This window comes from Lissotriton helveticus, chromosome 8 (genome assembly GCF_964261635.1).
Source record: "Lissotriton helveticus chromosome 8, aLisHel1.1, whole genome shotgun sequence".
In the NCBI taxonomy this organism is placed as follows: Eukaryota; Metazoa; Chordata; class Amphibia; order Caudata; family Salamandridae; genus Lissotriton; species Lissotriton helveticus.
The window spans coordinates 1,297,858,600-1,297,884,996 of NC_136069.1; the positions used below are offsets into that span (position 1 = coordinate 1,297,858,600).

General features: G+C 42.2%; 1 protein-coding gene across 1 annotated transcript in view; it reads left to right on the plus strand.

The window, feature by feature from the left end:
* SYTL5 (synaptotagmin like 5) overlaps window positions 1-26,397 on the plus strand; it is a 684,371-nt gene that overhangs the window by 441,741 nt on the left and 216,233 nt on the right. The window contains exon 10 of the mRNA XM_078658261.1: window positions 11,378-11,484. Within this exon, the coding sequence (XP_078514387.1) occupies window positions 11,378-11,484 (107 nt within the window). The remainder of the gene's footprint in view (window positions 1-11,377; window positions 11,485-26,397) is intronic.

Sequence of the window (26,397 nt, forward strand, 5' to 3'; positions counted from 1 at the left end):
TAGTGAATATCACGGTGTTTTTATGATGGGCCAAGGCAACCAGCCAGCATGCCTTTCCTATACAAAAACGCCATAAGGCATAGATTTAAATATGTGTCTGCAGAGTAAGTACATCAAACACCACACAGAGTTTCTAGTCTGTTTTATACCCATCGCCAAGATATATACAAATAGTATAGTCCAAACATCAACAAAATGCCATGGCCTTGATGGACCTCCCATCCAAGCAATGGCATTTCATGAAACACCATGACAGATAGTGGTTGAAGAAGGCTGACCCAAAGCCTTCTGTCTCGTTGTACTAGTTATTGTACTTTTTTGACGAATTAATAACGTGAGGTTTTCATAACAACTAAGTTGGTCTCTTGCAAAATCTCAAAGTTAGATTTCCAACTGGCGTCTTATAGAAATAGGAGTTAGAGCATTTTATGTAGCAGAAAGCACTCTATAGAGTGGTAAACTTTCTGAAGATGAGTGTAAACTCTTCAAGCTGCCCACATCTTATCTCCCTAGCCTGCACAAGGATTACGGCCACCTCATTCAGCCAACCTCAGAGGGAGCTGTCTCAGGAATGTCATGCAGGATGACCATTTGCTCCTGAGGCTCAGCCGGGAGTTGCTGTGTGCATACTTGTACTTGTATTTGTGATATCTTTTAAAAACTTGAAATTGTGGTTCTTTTAAATAATTCACCCCTTACCTGCTACATGAATGAGGTGTGCAGGCTCCTGTTCCTTAGGCAAAACGAGCGCTGTAAAGGGTGGAAATCGCCGCTTTCCTAAGCGCTATCCTCCTCGGTTGGAGTAGGACACGCCCACTACGAGGCCACGCCCCCTATTCATCTCCTGTCTATAAAGATGTGCTTATTCAGGAAGCGGAGCGGACGAGCGCAGCGGGCGCGACGATTGCGCGCCAAAGGCGCGCATAAGGCAAGCTCGTCTGCGCTCGTCCGCGCCGAGTCCGTGCCAAGGGCCATAACCCCTGCATCACAGATACCTGAGCCCAGGCACTACAGTGCGGAAATTCTGTATAAACTTAGACCCCCTGTTACTGGTTCTATGCAACTGCCCTACTGCGTTGATCTTCTACCACAAGCCTGTCCTAAATGTAAGTGTTCCCTCAAACCTAAACCTTCTGCCGATTTCACCCATGACTTCCATATGTTTCTACTGAACTGTCGTTCCTTGCCGAAACATGCGGTTGAAATTGCTCTTTTAATAGAGGAGCACATGCCAGATATTCTGTTTTTGACAGAAACCTGGCTTACTTCGGAGTCCGACTCCGCCCTAACCGTCGCCCTCCCTCCAGGCTTTCAAATTACACGGCTAGATCGACCGAAAGGCAGGGGAGGAGGTCTAGCCATTATTTACAAGGAACGGTTTCAATGTCGTGTCACCTCTGAAACCATTCCAGACTGTGAGAGCCTCACCTTTGACATCGATCTCTCCCCTAATAGCTGCTTCTCAGGCACTCTCATTTACCGCCCCCCTGGCCCTTCTAAGCAGTTTCATGAGTGCCTACCTACGAGCCTGGCGGAACGGGCTAGCACCTCGTCCAATTTCACTCTGTTAGGTGATTTTAACCTTCATTTTGATTCTGCTGCCGATCACACAGCCACCACCCTGGCTGACGACTTGGCAGCCCTACAACTTACACAGCATGTGAAGACCCCTACACATGTTAAGGGCCACCTACTAGACCCGATTTTTAGCAACTGTATTGATCTTGTAACTGGGCCACCAATTCCATTGCTGTGGACAGACCATTCGCTGGTCCCCTTCAAGTGGACCTCACTCAAGCCTCCCCCGACCAGACCCACCACAAGGATCATGCGAGCCTGGTCTTGCCTCGTAATTGACGAATGGTCATTAAACTTGCCAGCAGCCATCCCCCGTGCAATGAAGACCTGTGGTATCTATGGTTTGGAGTTTTAAGCCATCTATATTCTCCACTTGTCTCTAATGCTTAGAATGCCTCTTGAGTTCTATACTTGATGTTCTATCTGTTGTCAGTTACTGCCTGACTCCTGTTCCTAGCTGACGTGCTTCGTGTTTGCTGTGAAGGATCTACATTAAAGAACCTTTATCCTACATCAGTCTTCTCTCCGTCTTTCATTGAAGACAGGATGTAACATTTGGCGACGGATGGGATTTTTCCTTCACATTACCAGCATTCGCCAAAGCACTGGGAGACCTCATCATCTATCAGACTGCGCTTGAACTTTCCCATGAAGAAGCGCGCATTCTCCACATAAGGTCGTATAAAAAAAATTTGATTTTTGACAATTCTTACCTGCCCAGCGCCACTTAAACTACGCTGCGCATTTCAAATTCTTGAGCGAGCTTCTGCTCGAGCGCATCAAAGACTCTGCGTTCCACCGCTCGAGCGACTCACGGCTTGAGCACCTCTTCGAACGTACTCTTCAGAGTCTTCTGACCCTGCCATTCTCGTCTCTTCCTCCCAGTCAGCTTCTGTCGTCACAAACCTCCGTCCAAACCCCGACGGAGTGACGCACTGCACGTTTATCTTACCCTACGTGCCTCCATCTTGGTACAGTTCACGCACCAAGTTAATTGACATGCGCAGTCAATTTCATGCGCTCGTTTTCTCAAGACTTTTCATCGCATGAAGATTAATTATCCATGACAACAATTTTCGTCATTTTTACAACGTTGTCTTTTTACCTGATTAGTCACTGCGCTGTTCTGGACTCCAAACAATTTAATCGTCTTCAGGTTTGGATTTTGTTTTATTTAATCACCTTGGTTCAGCATCTCACACGGCACATCTAATTAAATTCTACTCGATGATGTGCACATCTTACAAAGTACTTTTTCAAGAAAATTAATTGAGAGAGACAAATATTTTTGTGTTACGTTACATTCGAAATTCATTCTATTTATTGTTCACACAGTATACTGAAATGTCACAAAATATTGTCACTCCTCCTTATTTTCTTTCTGATCCAGGTGTACCTAAAACAAAGTGGAAACAATGGTTCAAAGGTTTTGGTAGTTATATCATTGCTTTAGATGGTCAGAAATTTGAACCAGACAGGAAGTTAGCCTTACTATATGACAGTCTTGGAGCTGAAGGCCAACGCATATTCGATCATTTACCTGTTTCTCCCCAACCTCATGAAACTGATTGGGATGTTTTTCAAGAAGCTGTTTCCAGACTAGCTAAGTATTTTATTGATGAGACCAGTGTAGTTGTTGAACGTCACAAATTCTATACCAGACATCAGTTTGAATATGAGTCAATTGACACTTTCCTAACTGAACTTAGAGTTTTAATCGCAACGTGCGAATTTGATGGCAACATTGATTCTTACCTCAGAGATCAAATAATTGTTAATTGTTATAATAAAAAAGTCCAAGAGAGATTGCTATGTTGCAGAGATCCATCTCTCAAAGAAACTCTTGAACTTGCTAGAGGAATTGAGAGATCTGTCTCTTCTCAAAGAGTTTTGAACAAAAATAAAAGTGAGACATTGGCTGAAACTGTCAATGCTTTAAGCATTAAACCAAAATCTTTCCAAAATAAAAACAAAGATTCCAGAGAGCCCAGGAAAAATTTTGCATGTTTCAGATGTGGTTCTTCTTCACATCTAGCCAATTCTAAAAGTTGTCCAGCTCTTAGTAAAACTTGTCTTAATTGTAAACGAACTGGTCACTTCACCAGGGTGTGTAACAGAAACCCTATAAAAGTCAATACGGTTGAAAATGTTGATTTTTCTGAACCTGAAAATGTATGTACAGTTGTTCCCTCTAATAAGATTGTTTTGTACATTGATGCTGAATTGGATGATGGTGGTCCTATCTGTGACATCACCATTAGGGATATTGTTATTCAAGTGACAGTGGATTCTGGTTCTCCAATCACCTTTGTCACTGACATCTTATATAATTTGCACTGGAAGTCTTCCCAACTATTTCCTCCTGATATACACACAGTGTCATTTGGTGGTCATTCCATTGACATGTTGGGATTTTTCAATGACACCATTAAATTTGAAGACAGGTGCATTGCTACTAAAATATACGTAGCTTAAAATGGATACAACATATTAGGATGGAAAGATCAGGGCAAATTCGGCATGGTTTTAAGACCAGGCACTTCTTGTCCGATCTCTTTAGTTGATGTTTCTTCTTCCAATAATCTTGCCTTACACCAACTCCTTGCCAAACATAGTGCTCTATTCAAGGACAAGCTGGGTCTTGTTCATGACTTTGAGCATCGCATTGTCCTTAAAAAAGATGCCATTCCTGTTATCCATAAAGTAAGGAATGTTCCTCTATCTGTTAGGTCTCAACTCAAGCTACACTTAGAGCAGCTTTGCCTTGAAAAAGTTATTGAGCCTATAAATTCATCAGAATGGATTGCCCCCATTGTTATCGCGAAGAAAAAGGGTAGCAAAGACATAAGATTATGCATTGATTTGAGATCATTAAATAAAAATATTTTAATTGATTGTTTTCCCCTTCCCAAGATCCAAGACATGTTAGCTCAACTTGGTGATTCCAAAGTTTTTTCGTGTCTGGACTTAAGATCTGCCTATCACCAAGTTGAACTATGTGAAGAATCCCGTGATTTGACATCTTTTAATACACCTTTTGGTCCCTACAGGTTCTTACGCATGCCTTTTGGACTTGCGTCTGCTGCCTCTGTCTTCCAGAAGCTCATGTACAAAATGTTTAGTAATTGTAGCAATGTGTTAGCCTACCAAGATGACATTCTGATTTATTCTAAATGTGATGATGATCATCTAAAAAAACTTTCTGAAGTGTTGAACATTCTTGAAACCAATGGGTTCACTGTAAAAAAAAGAAAAATGTAAGTTTATGGTTGACAGCATCGATTACCTTGGTCATCACATTTCCAGCAGTGGCATCTCTCCCAAACAAGATCTTATTAAAGCCATTGTAGATAGTCCCAGTCCAGAGAACAAAGACCAACTTAGGTCTTTCCTCGGTCTTTGTGAGTATTACTCAAGATTTGTGGATTGTTTTGCTTTGCAAACTGAACCTTTAAGGAAATTACTCAGGAAAGGTGAAAAGTTTCTTTGGGATGATTCTCTCAACAAAACTTTCATGCACTTAAAGAAACTCATTGTTCAAGCCCCCTCCCTTCATTCTTTTAGAGATGACATCCAATCAGTTGTCACGGTGGATGCAAGCGGCATCGGGTTAGGGGCTGTTTTGTCTCAATTAATTGATGGTGTGGAACAGACTGTTGGCTTTGCTTCCAGGTCCCTTTCTCCTGCTGAACGCAGATACAGCACTATTGAGAGGGAAGCTCTGGCTTGTCTTTGGGCTACCAAGCATTTCGAAACTTACATTTGGGGTCGAAGATTTATTTTGGTGACTGATCATAAGCCCTTGGTTTTCCTTTTGTCAAACAAAGATCACAATAGTCTCAGTCCTCGCTTAGTTAGATTACTCTCAAGGATGTATGAATTTAACTTCTCTATTACACATATCCCTGGAGGTAAAAATACTCGTGCTGACTTCCTATCTAGATGTCCCCTTAAAGATTCTGAAGGTTCTTTTTCCCTGGGTGAGGACTCTGAGTGCGTTGTGGGTATAGTTGATGGTTTGTTGTTTTCTGAGAGTATCATCAGTAAGGATGAGTGGTTGGATTGTGTTAAATTGGACAAGGTTCAAAACATGGTCAAAGATCACATATTCAAAGGCTGGCCTGATGATAGGAATCTTGATCCTGGGTTGCGGTTGTTTTCTAAAGTCAAAGATGAACTTACTGTAGAGGATGATTTTTTGATGAGAGGTTCCTTGTTAATTCCTCCTAATAAACTCAAAGTGAAATTGTTGAACTTAGCTCACCGTGGTCATTTGGGGATCACTGGCACCAAGAAAAGATTAAGACTCTACTACTGGTGGCCAAATTTAGATGTTGATGTGGAAAATTTTGTTGGTAGGTGTTCTTGTTGTTTTGAAGCTGACAAATCCCTCAAACTACGGAATACTCCTCTTAATCCTGTTCCTTATCCTCAAGGCCCCTGGGAGAAACTGGGCATTGACTTTATGGGTCCCATGTATAATTTGAAGCCTCAATTAAGATATGCCTTGGTCCTTGTGGATTATTTTTCCAAGTGGGTTGAGTGCAGGTTCATGTCTGATCCCTCCACTGTCGGTGTTATTGATTTTTTGGATGACCTTTTTCATAGAGAAGGGATTCCCAAATATCTCATTTCTGATAATGGTGTCCAATTTAAGTCCCATGTCACTCAAAAGTTTCTATCTAATCTTGACATCAAACACTTGACTGTTGCCCTATACAGCCCACAAGGAAATGGCATGGTCGAAAGGGTCAACAAAATGTTAAAAGACACCATCCAGTTGGCTTGCATGCAAAATTTGGATGTTGCTAAAGCTGTCAATGAAAGGTTGTGGAGTTATCATAATACACCTCATTCCACAACTGGTGTTACCCCTTTTGTCTTGTTAAAGAAACGTTTTGGTTCTTCCAAACTTAGTCCTCTCTGGGTCCTTGACAAGACAAAAGTTGATGGAAAGTTACCCAATGTTGATCACGTTCGTGACAAAGTTGTTTCTATGCAAAACAAAATGAAAGTTGCATATGATGACAAATTTAAAACCAAAATTGTTCCCTTCAAGGTGGGTGACTCCGTCAAAGTCAAAAGACCTTTGAAAAACAGTAGTCAGACATCTAAGTTCTATCCTGCTTCAAAAGTTATCGGAGTTTCCAAGAATGCTGTGTTACTTTCTAATGGGAAATGGTGGAGCAAAAGAAATGTTGTGGTTGTCAATCCTCCTGTTTTCAAAGATTGCAAAAGCTTAAAGGACAGCAACTTCTCGGTCTGCTTATCTCCAGATTTGCAGTCCTCCACGTCTTCATTTCAAGAAGATTTTTCCCTTACTTCTGAAGCTGATGATTTGGAACGTCATGGTCCTTCTTCCTTGCGGTCGGACCTATGTTCGCCTCCAGATGTCACTGATGAAGTTTATGCCTGTAATGATTTACCTGATTGTTCTGCCTCTGCTTCAAATATCATTTCTGATTGTTCTGCCTCTGATCCAAAAGTTGTTTCTGCTCAAGTGGATCTTCCACCTGTTCTTAGGCGGAGTACTCGCAACACCTGTATTCCTGCTTATCTTAAGGACTTTTATCTTTGATTTTGTTTTTGTTTTTTGTTTTGGGGAAGGGAGATGTGTGGTATCTATGGTTTGGAGTTTTAAGCCATCTATATTCTCCACTTGTCTCTAATGCTTAGAATGCCTCTTGAGTTCTATACTTGATGTTCTATCTGTTGTCAGTTACTGCCTGACTCCTGTTCCTAGCTGACGTGCTTCGTGTTTGCTGTGAAGGATCTACATTAAAGAACCTTTATCCTACATCAGTCTTCTCTCCGTCTTTCATTGAAGACAGGATGTAACAAGACCCTTGCGTAGCCTACCAATCCTACGCTGACTGGATTTCTCTAACTCTGGATGCCATACTACCAAAAAAGAAAGTCACGCTTAAACGCTCCCACAAAACTTCCCCCTGGTATACTGAAGCTCTTAGAGAGATGAAGCGTCAGTGCAGGAAATCGGAAAGACGCTGGCGTCTGGACTTTTCGATGGAAAATAAAACACTCTACCGAGAGTCACTCAGCAAATATAAAGCAGAAGTCAAAACTGCTCAGGCTGCTTACTTCTCGAATAAGATCTTGAGTGCCAAATCAAAGCCTAAAGAAATTTTCCAAATTGTTAAACAATTATCTAAACCCCCTCCTGTTTTACCAATTACTAAATCGGCCACTTATTGTAATAACATTGCTGAGTTTTTCCATCAAAAAGTGAATAAAATCTACTCCGCCTTCCCCCCTAGGAACATCACTATCTCAGCCCAACCCATTGAAACCTCAATCTCTCTCCCATCACAAAATTCATCCACTTTGTCCCATTTCCCCTCTCTTGACCTTGCAACCCTCGAATCCATAGCCCGAAAAGTCAAGTCCGGCTCCCCTGACGATCCAGCCCCCCCAATCATCATTATGGCGGCTTCACAGTTCATCCTGCCGACCATTAGAGATGTCCTAAATGCATCTATCACCACCGGCATTGTCCCGCCCACCTGGAAGCAGGCCATGGTCAGATCTCTATTGAAGAAATCCAACTTGGATCCGACTGACCTTGGTAATTATCGGCCTATCTCCCTGCTCCCATGGGTGAGTAAGCTTCTGGAAAAATTTATAAATCTCCAACTGGTAAATTTTCTAGAAGAACAACAACTATTAGACCCCACCCAGACGGACTTTAGACCCAAACATGGGACTGGGACCGCCCTTCTTATGGTCACAGAGGAGTCCAGAAAGATCTTGGACCAAGGAGGATCAGTGGCAGTGATCCTCCTTGACCTCAGCGCGGCGTTCGATACGGTCAGCCATGACATCTTGCTGCACCGTATATCTAACGCCGGGATCAGGGACAAAGCCTGGCTGTGGTTCAAATCCTTTTTAGAGGATAGATACTTCAGAGTCTTTGAGGGTGAGTCTACGTCCACCCGTAGACCTCTAAAGTGCGGGGTTCCTCAGGGCTCCTCTTTGAGCCCCGCACTGTTCAACATATATATGAGGCCACTGGCTGAGGTCGTCCACCCTTTTGGGATTAAGATCATCTCCTATGCAGACGACACGCAGCTGGTGGTCTCACTGGCGCAGGAGGCCAATATACCTGCGTCAGGCGGCCTCAAAGAATGCCTAGATAAGGTCAAGAGCTGGATGTCCTCTTCATTTCTTAAATTGAACGGGGACAAAACGGAGCTGATGCTCCTAGGTCCCCCTGATCCCTACTTCCCCGTTACTCTGTGGCCCCCCTGTCTAGGCCTTCCACCAACCCCAAAAAACAACATCAAAAGCCTTGGGGTCTGGTTGGATAGGTCCCTATCATTTATCACCCAGGCCACAAAACTCTCGGCCGCCTGTTTTGGACTCATGAGAATGTTAAACAAAATCTTCCCTCTCCTTCCCGCGGAGGCAAAGCAGGTGGCTGTACAGGGTCTAATACAATCACGCCTGGATTTCAACAACGTGCTCTACCTTGGTGCCCCAGAATATACTATACGCAGACTCCAGTTGGTGCAGAACTGCGCAGCACGCCTGCTGCTCAAGATCCCACGAAGACAATCTGTGAGGGCCGGGCTGGCTAGCCTTCATAGGCTACCAGTGCGTCGGAGGATTCTGTTTAAGGCTATGTGCATCGCACATCAGGCCTTCTGGGATACGGGCCCCAGGATTACCCGGGACCTAATTACTCACTACCTTCCCAACAGAACCCTCCGCTCCAGCCAGATTTTCTTGGCCACGACACCAAGAATAAAAAGATCCAGATCTGGCGGCAGGACGTTTGCCTACAACGCATCCATGGCATGGAACAAACTCCCCCTTCACCTGTGAGCCAACTGCGATTTGCCCACATTCCGTAAATAGTTAAAAACTTTTCTTTTTAACTTGCCCCTCTAACTTCCACATAGCCTCTATGTAGGCTCTTGGTCATTCTAGCGCTTGGACGCCTTCGGGCAGCAATTCGCGCTCTATAAATCGACATCCATTCCATCCATTCCATTCCACTCCATTCATGCATGAGACATAGGTCTGGATGCCTCAGACCACTGCCACACGTCAGACTTTGTGTACTGCCTTGAATACACATTTAGCAATAACAGTGGTGACTTGGTGTACTCTTTGACTTGTCCGCAAACAACCACAGTTTGTGATTACTGTAGAAAGAACTTCTTTGCTAAAGATATTTTTCTCCTCTTTGTATCATTGTGTAAATAGTGTAGACCATTAGAGAGTAAATAATGGCTGAAAAGAATGTTATGTACTCGCTAGCAGTCTGTGGCAGCTTTTTACAGCTAGTATTCACTGGGTACTGACTGCATCAGTCAAAGCGCTTTTGTTTTAAAAGTAAGAAACTTAGATGTGTGTGGTCGGTGTCATGTCATACTTCCCTATACCGTCAGTACTCTTTTTGCTGTAACTTTATTGATTGGCGTATACGTCCTGCCGTTAGGAGACAATACATACACAAGCGTGCAACCACTATTTAAATGTAAATACAAGTGGCTGGGGGAACGAAATCTGTAGGTGGACCTATTATCTTAGTCCTGTTGAACTATTCCCCCAGATGCGTGTTTTTTAAATGTACTTGTTGGTATTTTTCCCAAAATATTTTCAAGTAGGTCAACAATATTCAATTTTTCATCTGTTTCTAAAACAAAATGCTTAGTCATTTTACTTTCCAAAAGGTCCTTTGCTGCTGCTTCTTTAATTTATTGTATACAAAGTGCCTCTCAATTTGTCATATAATCTGTACTAAGTTTATCAGAACTCATCTGACATATTCAACTAGTGGAGATGTAGGGTTGTTCTTGGACGTGTAGGAATCAGCCGGGCCAGGCAGAATGTTAGATTGGTCTGGAGTGAATGGCTGGGTAGAGATGCAATACCGCATTTATTCCCTCCCTACTTTGGTGAACAGAAGAACGGACGGAGTGGAGTGATTTTTTTTAGTAAATACTTGCTATCACTTTTGAAACAAGCACAGACATAAAACATACATTTCATTTGCATAGCCACCATAGAAAATCAGCAGAGACCCCGAATTCGTAATCATTGTTAAAACAGTTTAACAAGAGACTAATCAGTTTGGGCCAAAGACCTGTTGAGAATGCTTAATTCTCTGCCCTAGTTTTCTTCATATTTCTGTGGACAGCTTTGGTCTTATAAATTAATATCACTGCTCTAGCCCAATAATCGTCCATTCTTCTAGTCCAATGGGTGTGTGTCCTGGATCGTGTTTTTTTTTACTTATTTCAGTCTGCATGATGGATCCTGTATAGTGTCCCCAGGAGTTTAGTGCACCTGTGGCCACCTTCATAAGGGTACCTTACATTCCCTCACATCCACCAGTTCCACCTTGATACATCACCGAAGAAATTATCAGTAAAGGCTGTTTTCTTGGGCCATGATAGAGCAGGAGATTTGATTTACATTCAAATTGAAATTTGGCATAAGCCTGCCTCTAGCGGTAGTGGGTGGGGCTCCTGCAGGCGAAAGATTCACAGAAGCAGCATTGCCCGCCCGCCACAATGGGTATCTATGGGCCCATAACACCTATCATTTGTATAATGACTTAAGTGATACAGTTTTTGCTACTGTTTGATTGAAAATGTAAATGCAGAAAATCCCTGTATCCAGCGTGAAAAATGAACTTTTCAAAACGTGGGTGTAGTTAAGCTACTCAGTAGCACTTCAAAAGACCGGCTAAGCGGATCAGAATGTCAGATAATGCGCTTGCGACTGAAAATCCATTACAGTACTGAGTCTTGTGATTGTCTCTTTCTTACAGATCGGAGCAGGTCTGAGATTGACTTGAATGGATCCTATTCAGAAGGAAACGAGGATGGTGTCAGCATAAGGAGTGTATCAATGCCCGGCGGCTTGGACAAGAACCTGGTAAGTTACAAGTGCCTGCTCTCCAGGTCGAAATCCATATTGTATCAGCATCTAAAAGCTTCAAATGTTTTGCAAAGAAATTGTATTCTCCGTTTCTTATAAGGGTCAGGCATGCTTTTCTACATGGTAAAATGGATTTTCTTTAATAAAATCGTACACAGGAAAGATTGGCCTCCACATGACTTCTATGTCTCTCTTCCTTCTCAAAATAATCCCCTATTGGCTCTGTCCATGTCTTTCTGACCTTTCTGCCTATCTCAGTTTATATAGGACCTCATGTCCACTCCCATCCTAGCCACCACCTCCCCTGTTCACAAAATTATTTCTGTCTCAGAAACAATTTTCACACAGCACACTTTAAACGTTTTTATTTTTAGGTCTGGAATTAGCCAAGACCTTTTGATCGTACTAAAATTATACATGTAATACACTTCTCGTGGCTTTCAGCCAGCCCTCTTCATCCATGGGTCTGCCATTCACATTTTTCTTCCACCTACTACAGCCTATTGCATGGGGCAATGGGTCAGCCCACTTCAGCCGTTTGCTAATTCATTCCTTAATTGTGAATGATGATACACTAAGTAGTTCCCGCAAGTGCCAAGGACTAATATGGCACTATGAGATTTTTGAGACTCAACAAATATTTTTGCTTTTAAGCCATTTTTTTGTTTAGAAAGATGAGGACTTTGCTACTTTCCCAGCAATAAAACTTTGTAGAAACCATCACAAAACAAGCACTGACAAATCCAAAAAGCAGAAGGCCAAAGCCAGGCCTACTGGCTCTGCCAATGCTCATTAATAAAGTTGTGTTCAGCGATACATGTTTCAGTGAATTAACAGAATAACTGATAGAGTAACAGATCTGTTGTGTTTTGTGCTGTGCAGACCTGCACATATAACTAACCACTTGACATAGTCACTAGCAGTAGCTGTATAGGTGTTTGGAGCTGGCACTGCTGTTCATAGGCATACACTAGCCTTGTGACTAGCAGAAGCATATGCATTAGTGGTTGATGGGCAGAAATTCATCAGAATGGCAGGTGGGGAGTTCTGCCTGCGACAGATGGACATGGAACCTGACAATGTGCAGCCAGTTAATGTAGAGTAATGAAAAGGAGGTTCACTATTCAGGAGAAACAGCCAATGAGATGTTCTTATTAGCAGCCTTTCAGGTATGCCAAGCAAACAAACATCACTTACACGCCCTGTCCTGTCACCATATGGCTTGATCACTAATATTACAGGTGTTTTTTTAACATTTGCTGCATTTTACCTGTTTTATTTGCATTAGGGTAGAGCACCTTGTTAATGATTGTGCAAAGGATCTTCTTGCTGAGCTGGGTTTTGTGGCTCAGTGGGCTAATGCATTCACTCCATAGATCTGTAAATGATCTCATGGTCGTAGTTCGAACTCTGGTGGGCCCAGTCAGTCTTTCACCCTCTGAGGTGAGATGAATGAGAACCATTGAGTATGATAATAATACAGACCTGTTATTGCAGCACCAAGATGCCCAAAGGTCAACATGCTCTGTACAAACGTTATGTTTTGCTAAGCTGGACCATCAATCCATTGTTATCCTCTTCTAACCTTTAATGCAATGCTTTGATATTTAAAGAGGAGTACCGTATTATAAGGAAAAAATAATAATAGTTTAGTCCTGTTCAATTACATTAGTACTTGGGTTACTGGTAATACATTTAGCGACATTTATAAGTAATTTCCAAGTGGAAGCAACAAAGAGGAGACATTCAACTGACATCGCCCATGTATGTTGACACTATATACTGGTAATTCCGACCCTTGATGACTGTAGCTCATGCACTAGTGTTCTAACTCATAAAGTTACCAAGTTAGTGTTTGTACTTCATATTGTGCCATGTGAGTGAAAAAGTGCCCTTTCCTCATTCTGCACATGTAACAGATGCTGAAAGCGTTTTTGATATAACCTTAGATATCTGCCAGTGTATAAAACATCTTGGAAGTAAATTTTATGTGTGAATTATACGGCTGAATTTTGTGTCATAAATGTGAGCCATAAATACTTTGTGAGAAATTGATGAATGCTATAATCTAGGTCTTGCATAGAGCCGGTGCAAGGCACAGGTTACAGCTACATTAGATCTGTGATTTGTTAGGGCCCTCAGTAGGCTGTCAGCTAACCACATGCTTTGACCTGGAGTTGATTGTTCAAGCAATGGGGTCAACATTGTTGAACTCTCCAAGTGCCACCCGAGTGCTCTTTCCTATTGGTGAAAAAAATAGCTTAGTGCTAAATGGTGATTTTATGATGTCCTGTTAGGGTGTATCTTGCAACATAAAACATACATTCTGTATAATTTTGATAGGTGACTTAAGACATTCTGACTTAAATTCTGAATTCATGACTTACAAAGTACAACACAAACAAGGTCCTGCTTATTAACAATGGGTATTTAAACTTTAAGATCAAGACCAGCCTGTTTTATTTTTCCTGGACTTTGCTATTTTCAAGTTAGTCAGGTAATTTCAAGTACTGCAGAAAAGCCTGGAATGCTCTACCACTGGCAGAGCTGACCACAGAGGGTCAATTCTCCCCTTGACCGTCTTCACTCCACTGCAGGCTAAAGCGCAGTGGTAGATAACGGGATATGTGGCCGACCACTCTGGTCACCACGATTGATACCAAAACACTACCTACGTTGACACGCCACAATTCACCACCCATTCTACTAAGCGTAATCTAAGGCATAGTGTGCAACGCATCCACTAGTGCGCTACCGTGCCTAGTCAGTGTTATGAAGCACTATATAAATACAATTAATACCTCTCTCATAGGCTGTATAAGACACCATTAATCATCGTGTGGCCTCCAAATGGATGTTTGTGTAATTTTCAAATATAATATGATACAGGGAAACAAAAGAAGAAAAATTGAGGTCTGAGTAGTGCATGACGTATGCATAGCAAATATCATTTATATGCCCTGCACAGGGATCATATGTATCTTCACGTTATTAACCCCTTCCGTGCGGCCGCGATTCCCCCCGTGTGCGGCCGCGGAACGAACAGGGCTCGGTCGTGACGAACCCCAGCCGTCATCAGCACACGAGCACCGTGGAGCGTGACGGCTGGGGTTCGTCACCAGCATCGAAGGGGTTAATACAATGGTTTCATGAAATGATCTCTAAACGGCAAAACAGTGGAAGATACTAAAGCACATTTTCTCTAATTTCGCCATTTTTTACGAAAATAATAGATATGCTAGGGGAAATTACTTGTAAAACTGGTTTAACAGCGGAAAGCACTAAGAGGCCTGATTCACAGCGCTATATGTGTAAGTCAGACTTCCATCACAAATACCTTGACTCACAAGTGTCTTATTCACAAAAAGTGAACCTTACACACGTAAATAAATCCATGTGCTCCTCTGTAATATTACTCCAAGAAGGTTTACTATCAAGCATGAGTAAATATCTCTCCAGGGGCTTGGAGTGGGTGGGTGTTCGCAGTTTCTGACTCATTCCATCTCTGGAAATGGATGGATAATTGCTCCTGATCAGGACAGCAAGAAATCCCTTTTCAGCGTGGGAGAGGGAATGGAGCACCCACTGAATTGGTGGGAGTTTTGGCACAGGAGTTTCAGCATCAATTGGAGAAAAAAAATGAAAGTGGAAATTATTTCATATGAAAGCATTTCCACATGAGCAAATGTATACTATGCAAATTTACACACGTGGAAAGCTAATCGCATAGACATATTTAGAAATCCTCTATCCATTCCTGTCGCAGGTTTTCATGAATGCTGTTGGAAAAGTTTGTGGATTCCTGAAAGATGTAAACTGGTGCCCATGCAAGTTCATACACATGCACGTAGAGGTGTATGACTTTCTTTGAGGATTAACCCCTACATTTGTAAACACTGTCTAGATGCACAGCCCTGTGCTCTTTAATGCATATGGAAATCCCCCTACACAGTTGAAAGGTATGCCGGGGTATCCTTTCAGGTCTGTAACATGTTTAAGTTTGAAGTATATATCATTCCTGGTTAACATTTTGTTTTCTATATGTAATCTAAGGGGCTTCGGGTCAGGCTATTTCAGCTATTGGCTTCTTTGGCTTACAACCTGCAATTTATCAGCTTGAGACGTTGACAGTAACATATTGGGTCAGTCCACAGGAGTATTTGAGGTCCACCTTTTTTTCACTGGCCCTTTGGATGTCTTCTTCCAATTCCATTGGAATTTAGCATGGGTATTTTACATCTGAAAAGTACACTCTGTCAACATGTATTTTATTATTTTTCTCACCTAGACATTGTATATGCAAAGTAAATTTTTATTGATTTGATTTGCCTTGCAACACACATTTTTCATTGCCTTTGTCAGTGCTCATGCGCCAGCGTTATACCTGTTGGCTTTGCCAATGCTTGTTATTAGAGTCGCCTTTTTGCAGAAGGATAAAACTGGTCTACTGCTGTTCAGCTATCAACCATTAATTCAAAAGACTTAATTCGGTTTATAGAAAAAACAATCAAAGTGTACCAAGTAACATAAAATTTACACTGCTAAAAGCAATCTTTGTGCTATGCGCGTTAAGAAATAACATCATATTATCTTGCAGTGAATACTCACTGCATTAATTTAAAACATATAAACAATTACTTTCAGTGAAACAGCCACAGATAAAATGCAAATTGCAAAGAAAAGGACAATTATATGAGAAAGAACGTCAAAGTTCTTCGGCCTTAATATATCATTGGAAAGCCTTCCAACAATGTAAAGTGCATCGTGCATTGGAAAGACTAACATATAATAAAGAGAGAAAAGGGATTTAAGTGCAAATCAATTCTCATATAAGTTTGTCCGGTAAAAACAGCTGCAAGCTAAAAGCAAACCATCAGGCATACACAGACTCTTGCGTTCAAGTACTAGTGGGACATAATCTGAGAAAGTTTTACCATACATTTAGTAGAAAGCAGGCTGTATTATGCCAGCCTGTTCTGCTTTAGCCTTCCTCAGCACGGCTTCATCAAACATTACTCAATTAAACTACATTTATCAATTTTATTTACAAACTGAGACATATAAAGGCAACACGCCTGTATTGAAACACTTTGTTGACTACCTGCCAAGACCAGAGTCCTGCCTCTTCAATTCTCAAATTCCTCAAGAAGCTAAAGACATGGCTGTACGAAGACTTCCTCTAGCGTAGCCAAGCCACAATTGACCCTTCCTCAGGACAAGGATACCCTCCTGGGTGATACAGCACTCTACAAATACACATAACATAACAGAATCAAATTCATGTCCCACTATATCACTCTCCAAAACCTCAATGTTAAGAACCCCTACCACATTAAACAAAACATAACGTGTATGTATAAAGCAAATGTTTACCCAAATCTTGAATCTCCTGGCACTGAAATAACAGATGTTTCTTGTCACCAACTCAATGGTGCTCATTGTATCAATCTCAGAAGGATAAAAGGCTGAGTGGACTCACTGGGATTAAAATATTTGACCATGCGCTCAAACACAGATCCCTGGGGTGGATGCATTAGTCCGCAGAGGTACCCACTGCATAATTCAGTAGCTGGTCATTGGACTCTGCAGCACCATCCTCTAAGTAAGCTTGGTCCACACTACAAAAGGGTGAGACAAGGGTACTTTTAAAGGAGTTGTCTGTAACACCTGTGAGTGGTATTCGTACCAAGGTGGCTGTGGGAGCTTAACCACAGCGTGCATGTCTCAGACCATGAAGGTTTTATTGTGCCACTCTTCCAGGGATCCGAGGTAATCCCATGTCACTGAATGGTCATCTCTCTCTGGCTTTGACAGGGAGATCTGGGAACCACATTGCAGGGTTTAAACTGAAGGTCTTCCACAATAGTGAGAGGAAAAGAAAACTTCTTACTGTGTACTGTGCTGCAAATTGCTGAAAACCCTTCATCCCTTTTGCAAAATACCCTCATCATTTCTTACCCTTCCTGCAACCCTCTCTTCATCTCCATCTTTCCTTTCCGCTCCCTCTGTGGCTAACACTCAGCAGCTGCCATCCAAGGACATGAGCATACTTAGAGTCTTTAAAATAAATTTATGTAAAAGCATGTTATGCAGAACTCATCTCTGTGCGGACTTTGCTTCACGTTTCACACATTAGAAGATATGCCCTCACGTATTAGCCACTCAATCCTGCATTTCAAGATAAGTCAATGGATCTGCATAAATGACCACTAACCCCCCTTGTATATCATTTAGACAAAAATCATATGATGTTCATAAATGGATCAGTTGATTCTGCAAAATAATCGTTCACATTCACGATACATTAGTTGTAAAAAATTAATTTATTTTAAAACCAAGTGAATAAAATCAGTAAGCAAGATTGTCAGCACCATTGTCACGTTAAATACCCAGATAGCGTAAAGTTGGCTACCAAAATGCATTAAATACAAACAGCATTGAGTCTATCAGGGAAACATCCTTTACAACGCAACTTTTACCACGCAGTGCCTTTACGACGCAACTTTTACAACGCAAACCATTACAACGCATTGCGCTGGGGGGCGCTCTAGGATAGGGAATAAGTTTAATTTACTATCCAACACCTTCCCTAGTGTCCACGGGGACTGGAGTTGGAATAGTAAATTAAACTATTCACTATCCAGCACCCCAAAGCGCTATGCGTTGTAAAGGTTTGCGTTGTAAAAACTGCGTTGTAAAGGCATGCGATGTAAAAGCATGCGTTGTAATGTCATACATCCAGTCTATCACAGCTCGGGGTCACCACTTCTTTGTAGGTTATAAACTTTCCTTTCATAAATGCACTTCTTCAATACCCTCGCACTTCACTTCTCCCTTTAGACCTCCCTTCTGTCAGATAAAACACCTCAGGTATTGCATTGTAATTGCATTTATATAGCGCTTACTACCACTGAAAAGGCGTTGAAGCATTTTGCACCGGGCAGCACACTCCTCCAGAACCTGCGGTTTTGTAGTAAAGCCAGTGGTTATTGGTCATTGGGATAAGTCTTGTGCTGTCAAGAAATCAATTCCATGCATTTACTCCAACTTCTTTGAGAATGATTACATTAATAGGTGCTAGGAGTGATCATTAATGGGGGTATGTGAGTTCATGCAAATGGTTGGTGGAATTAATAGATGAGATAGAGGAGATAAGGGGGCATATTTACAAGGGGATATCCCCACCAGAACGTCACTTTTAGTGGCATTCTGGTGGTGATATCCCCTTCTCCTTATTTACAAAGTTGCATTAAAAGTTACTTACCATGGCTTAACGTTTCTTGCAAATAAGGCCCCTTTTAACGCATCACTTACTGTGAAAGGCATTCAATGTGTGTTGCAGTAGGTGTTCTGCCGCAACACCCATGGTGGTGCTGCCACATATTTACAGGTCTGGGGGCGCGCCAAAAACTAAGACCAGGGAATACCTGGTATTAGACTGACGATATGAGGAGAAATTGTGAATTTCTCCTTGCATTTTGATCTTTCCATGTGTGCCGCATTCTGCAGCACACATGGAAAGAACAAATCGCCTTTCAAGATTGTTTATGTAAAGAAAAGTGTCCCTTCCTGCACACAAACAGTGCATGCACCCTTGCAACATGGCGCGAGGGTGCCTGTGCTGGCGCAAGGCAGCTTTATTAGCACCGGCGCTAGAGGAAACTCAGGAATGCAATGTATTTTTGTAAATATGGTGCATCCCTGTGTTTTAAAAATGTCAGAGCGTGGAGTTACCACTTTTGGAGTAACACCGCCCTCCGACATTATGTTGTGAATATCCCCCTAAGTTTTCTCAGGCTGCAAGTATGACTTTCAAAGTAGGAGGGACATTTTTTGAAAACTTTGAATGAAATGAGGGCAATTTGCAGAAATACAATAGTAAAGATTAAGGCAAACATGCATGTAATTGAGAACACCCCAGCTATATAATCCGGCATTCCTAAGAACCAGTTGTGTGAGAACAGGCATGCAGGTTTCATTGCAGTTTCACTGTGTGTCAGGAGGGGTCCAATGATCATCTGGGTAAACCTGACATATGCGAGAATGGTTCTTTCATTTTATTTAACAATGCAGTTCTCCCATAGCTCGCGTATTAATACTGCGGAATAAACCCCTTTCAGTGGAAAAACCTGTCACGTAATGGAAATGGTACAACCTACTTCAACCGTTGCCATGTCATTGTTTTCTGAAAACCCTATTGAAGTTTCACCGCTGACACTCCTGACACACACAGTTGAAAAAGTAAATTCAAATTGCAGGACCATGGCAGACACTAACAACAGGGCTCCTTTACAAGCTTTTATAAGCTGTTTTTTCACATTACTCCTTCATCCTTGTTGTCATCTCAGTTCTTAGTTCAGGATATGGCCCATATCACCCAACAGAAATCCAGTTGCAAAAGCATACCAAATCTAAATAAAGAGACCTTCTCTGCATAGGCCCCTGTCATACCTTTGTCCCCATTCAGAGGAGACTGGGCGCAGGAGGGCAGGCTGGACATTCCTATTGAACCAGGACAAACCCTGATATACATAAGGTTGGTCCCTGTCTGGCATCGTGGGTGAAAAAATATGGACTAGAAGGCCATGCCAAAAGATTGCCAATAGATTAAACTTTCTGCAGCACACACAGAAAGAGCAAAACGCCATGAATGATTGTTTATGTGCAGTAATCGTCATTACTTAATGAGTGTTTATGTGCAGGAAGGGATATCTTCCTGCACATGAACAATTATTAAATAATGATGATTTGCTACTTCTATGTGCAGCACACACAGAAGTAGGAAAACATCATTATTGATTGTTTATGTGCAGGAAGGGGCACCTTCCTGCATCTAAACAATCATGCCCTGCCATGCAGGCACCCTTGAACTATGGTGCAAGTGTGCCTGCGCTGGTGCTAGGCAGCAAATTTTAGCACCAGATGTAGTGAAAAAACAGGGGTGCATTGTATTGTTGTAAATTCTGCGCATCCCTGCATTTTGGAACTGTCAGAGCACTGCGCTGCCCAATTTGGTGTAGCTCCATGCTCCGACATTTCCTCGTACATATGCCCCCTTGTCTGGTTAATACTAAGGTACAAATCTAGAACCAGAAGCATCTTTACAAACGCTACAGCTTGATGCCAATCTGATGACCACTGTGCACCGGCCAGACAGTATTCAATAGTCTTTAGGACTGCTACTGTACCCAGGCCACACTGACAGCTATCTAGTATTCCTCCCATAGTATCATTTTTGCTGGCCCATTGAACAGAGATACAGGAACATATATGCCCCAACAAACCAGGGGTTCCAACAGAAAAAAAAATTGCCTAAGGTATCAAAAAACAAAGAGACTGCGATGGATGACTGCTTTTAAAAGTGTGGCTAATGGACTCAGTTTTCAGACTAACACTACAAACTGCTCTGCCTTCCCTAAACAATGAGCGGCCTGCTAATCCACTCTTCTTGCTCACAACTGTCACCCTGCAAATATAAAAACAATGAAGAGTAGCAACAGAAATCCCTTGTTGCTGTTGCATCAACCCAGTCAGATTACAAGTGTCAGGACCCAAGGAAAAAAAAAACCACCTGAAAGTGGCAAGCCACCAAACTCCAACTTGGCCCTTATGCAGTTCCCAATGACCACAACTGGTACCTTCCTAGGTTGTACCTTATGAGGTGCAGAAACATAGGAGTGTTCATCAGAGTACAGGGCCTGGAATACTCCGAAGTTCCTACTAACAAGCTGTAATAGATCATGCAGCTGTTTTTTATGTTTAATAGTGTGCCCAACATGAGTGAGGTGGGCCTGTAATCATTCTGGTAAATTGCCTCAGCTGTAATATCAAGACTGATGTGAAAAACTCTCAGGTCACTGACTGAAATGTTGACATTTCTGGCATTTTTCTGGTGGGGCGGAGGCGTGGGGGCTCAGATCAGGATGGGTTGCCATGATCCAACCAAGGCTATTGGTCTAGTTAAGTAGTGTCTTCCTGTAATGTGGAGCTGGTTTTAATATTTTGACTGGGCTTATTTCGGTTTCCAATCCATCCCTGTCAGAGTTAGAGCAACTCTGACACGATCAGAATTATTTCTTGTATGTGAAAATAGGCAATAAAGAGCCAATCAGGCCTCAGAAACTGGGTTGCATCTACCTTGGTATTTGGGAGCAAGTACTATAAACCTGCTGGTGTAATATCAGCACATAAGAGAACATCATCACAGTAACGTCTGGACCTGCAAAGTATAAAAATGGGGAGACATTATTTACAACACACACGTTAACGTGTGCCAATACAACACAATTTTTTACAACGCAAAATCCATTACAACGCATGCCATTACAACACAAAGTAACGCCCCGGCGGAGTTAGAATAGCAATTTGCAATGTAATGGATTATGAATTGTAATGGCTTACATTGAATTGACATGCGTTGTAATGGATTTTGCGTCGTAAAAAATGTGTTGTAATGGCATGTGTTGTTAATGTGTGCTGTGTAACGTGTCCTATTCATTAAAATGCAGGCATACCTGTGGAAATCAGCTGTATTTTAGAAAGATAATCATTACTCTGCTTGCATGTTTAGTTACCCAGTAACTGCTCTATGCTTCCCAAAAAATGTGTCCTCTAATTCAGGGACATGGCTGCAGGATCATCAAGTGTCTAGAGCCAAGTGCAGCAACTCGGTTTGATTTTTCTCACCAATGTAATTCAGACCCATATTTGTCATAGTGTTGCATCACCCTTATGCCATGCAATTGGGCTGAAGGGCTACGTCACACTAAAAACAGATTTATCAAGCCACAGAAGGCCACCTTGCGTGGCCCTGCATGGCTTGATAAATCTCAAGTAACACAAGGCAGCACACATCGCTGCATTGCGTTACTCTGTGCCAGGGAGGCGTTCCCAGTGTGGAGCGTGGGTGTTCCCATGCATCCACCTATGGATTTTGGTGCATTCCCGGATTTACGATTTGTGGTGGTCGTGGGAATGCATCAAAATGCTACGCCTCCCCAGGGGAGGCATAACAAGCTGAAATATCTTTCAGGATTGTTTTGTGCACAAAAATAATCCTGGTTACAACACAGGCACCCTTACACCATGGTGAAAGGATGTCTGTGTTGGCGCTAGGCAGCCAAAAGTGCACCGGCGCAAGGAAAGGACAGGAATGTGCTGTATGATGCTAAATTGGAGGCATTCCTTTGACGCACTGCAGCAAGGTGGCTTGCTGCATTGGGCTACGTGAAAGTGCGGTAAATATGCCGCTCAATATCTTATTCAGTTTTATGTTTATGAAGCTTATAGTGCGTATCTCAGGCCACCTGTTGGGACCTTCTGGTCTGCGCTTCTAGGGTCAGGAAGTGGTCACACAGTTGATTGACAGTCTCTCTCTGAGCTTGTGACGTTTGAGCTGCATAAAAATTGGTACATTCTAAGGTTATCATACTGTAAGCAAATACGTGAAACTAAAAATATACACTCAGTGCTATTCTATTTTATTCACTGAGACAGCTAACATCTATTGTAGTGTCCTCCCCAGTCACGGAGCATGTAAATGATGATGCCACACATGGAGCTTGATATTACAAGTCTTTATTCCTCAGCATGTAACAGTTAACTGAACATTCTTCGTCATGCATTCTATGAACCGCACCCATACACTTAACATCACTCTTCCACAGAGTCCATCAGGAACAAAAAGGGTCCCATCATCGCTGACTCACAAGACACTATACCTATGTCACTTTGTAAAAAAAATGGAGAGGCTTATTTTTTTCCAATTTTTAGCTCACATACGCATAGCATATGTGCAAGACATTTTTCTCCTTTTTTTTATTTTTTTTTTTTACTTTTTGCTTCTTAATTGTCACTGAAAATCAAGGGTTTGCATGTTTGTGTGGGCCATTTCTGTGATAACTTCTTGTTGCTCAGTTTTCAACAGGTAGGTCTAATTTTGCTCGTTTTACTTTAATTGATTCTGTTCGAGACTCAGCTAATACATTTGGTTGCCACCTTATAGTATTCATTCTTTAAACTGAATAACCTATTTGAATTGTTGGGCCTCTCACTGTCTAAGCCTTGACCTTGTCCTACACTACTAAAGGGTGACCAAAGATAACTTAATACATTTTTCGGTGAAATCTGTGAGATCCCCAGACATAGTGGCTACGAAAGTTTATCCATTGCAAGTAAATATTGGGCTACTGTTCCCTAAACCTGTCCGAAAGGTTCATTACCCCTCCCACTCGAGAACCTGTGGTCATCACACAACTCCCTCACCCCGTCTCAAATCTCAAGCACTTTGATCAAGGGACACTTAGTCAGGGCTTTAAGTGGGATGAAAAAACTTGGGGGGTCTCTTAAAGGGCCGTGGCCAGTGTAATTAAGCGCATGGCTTAAAAACACGTAAGCTAAAAATCTATGTTTAGCATAGTGTGCCGCCAGACTTGTATTTTGCTGTTTCTGTCATTGCATCCAGATATATGATACAACAAGAAACACCGGTTAGACCCAACCCACTTAAAGCCTGGCCCTTAGTGCCACAGAACAGGGACTATTCTGGAGGTTCACACATCAATGAGACCATCAAAACCACTTCCTACATTTCTGCAATAGGTTAAAAAGCCGCTACTAATTTCTAAAATAACCTGTTTGGCACCCGTCTTTAAGAATGTAGCAAGACTCCTTTCTCCCTTGCCTCTTCTCGCCCACCTTTTCAGTCCATACTGTCTCGATCTCTCCTTTAGGCTGACGCTGTTAAGGTGTCATCCAGCGACACGAGCATGGTTAAAATGCTCTAAAATGCTCAATAATTGAATTAGAAGACACGTAATGAAAACGCGTGATGCACAACACTGAACCCTGTAAAATTCTGCTTCACGCTTCACGCTTGCACAAACTGTGCCATTAAGTAATAGCTTAAATACTATCACTTCATTTGCATGAATTACCGTTAATCCCTGCTCACCTTTCCATCGCTTAAAAATCATCATGTGTTTGGAACTGTGCCAAACAAATTATTTATGCCCGCTCGACATACATCAGTACCAAAATGCATACAAGAGAATTAATAAAATAAATGCATTAATGCCAGATTTCTCACACCATAATCAATTTATGTACACAAAGCGGGAAAATATGCAAGGCTGCTATGGCGAATTGGTGACGTTAACATAAAGGCCGCATATAATCTACAATAACTCAGGGGCACTTCACTTTTGCGGCTATTACATACAGATGGTAACCCCAATTCCACAGTGCCCTCGCGCGTCACACGTTCCTTTGATTGGTTTTTCTTCCAGTTGAACACACCTCCCTAAAACACTGCGAAGTTCCTACTAACAAGGCACGCGGGATCACGCAGCTTTGTTTTATCTCTAACAGTGTGCTTAACGTGGATGAGGTGGAAACCTGTAATCATTCTGGGAAAATTGCCTCAGCTGTGCTACCGTAAGTGATGTGAAAGACTACCGGGTCACTGACCGAAATTTCACCTGAGGCAGCGGAGAATCGTTCGTTTGTTTTGTTTAACGGTGCAATTTAGACGAGGCCCACATGAAAGGCCAGTGGAATAAACCATTCCGTGATTGGGTTACAGTGTCACCTTGCCAGCGGAGTGGCGAGCGGACGGAAATGGCTGAATTCCAGGTGCAGCAGTATCTAGGATTAAGCCTGGCCCTTCATGTTTCACTAGGTGTGTGCGAAGTTGTAAAGTTTACTCCCCGTTTATCGCAAATATCTTCACATGGGTTTTCTCTTAAAAACGAGTGATGCTGTGGTGTTCAGTGATGCTGTGGTAGAGCAATGTAATGATGTGGTGCCCCTGAGCGATGCTGCGGTGGTGCTGATTGATGCTGTGGTGATGCGATAGATAGATTGAGTGAGTGCACTAGATAGATAGAGGGAGGCCGATAGATAGATAGAGGGAGGGCGATAGATAGATAGATAGATAGATAGATAGATAGATAGATAGATAGATAGATAGATAGAGAGATAGAGAGATAGATAGACTGAGGGCGATAGATAGATAGAGTGAGGGCGATAGATAGATAGATAGATAGATAGATAGATAGATAGATAGATAGATAGATAGATAGATAGATAGATAGATAGATAGATAGATAGATAGATAGATAGATAGATAGAGTGAGGGCGATAGATAGAGTCAGTGAGGGCGATAGATAGAGTGAGGGCGATAAATAGATAGAGTGAGGGCCATAGATAGATAGAGTGAGGGCCATAGATAGATAGATAGATAGATAGCTGTGTGTGGGTGGGGTTGTGTGTGGGGGGGTTGTGTGTGTGTGTGGGGTTGTGCGTGTGGGGTTGTGTGGGGGGTTGTGTGTGTGGGGGGTTGTGTGTGGGGGTTGTGTGTGTGGGGGTGTGTGTGGGGGGTTGTGTGTGTGGGGAGTTGAATCCTTTTCAAGATCTAAGGTTTTAGTCTTGGCCTTATTATTTTTAATTTTGCCAGCCCCCTTTTCCTGCTCCTTTTGGATGTTTGTATCGGGTACTTGACTTGGGCTTTCCGTGGAGGACATTATTTTTTGGTATGTATTCAGTAAGGGTGTTATCCTAGTTTTTACAACAGCTACCTTCCTCCCCTTACTCTTCCCTCTGTTTTTTGGGACTTCCCTTGACCTTTTTTCCCCTTCTTTTAAGGCGTTTTGGCTCTTTTGATGGACCTTTCTGTTAATTTCATCGATTGGGAGAGATTTCCTTGGGGTCACTATGGGAAGTGTAATATCTAAATTGGGGGCTAATAGTGCTGCTCGAGTTCTGAGCGTGTACCTCCCTACTTTGGGGGGAAATATACCTCTACCCTCTACCACAGATGCTAGTTCCTCACTGCTCCCTCTTTCTTCCTCCATAAACTGCAAGATGTTGCCCAAAAAGTGCCCCGCTACACAATATCCATGCGGTGAAAAT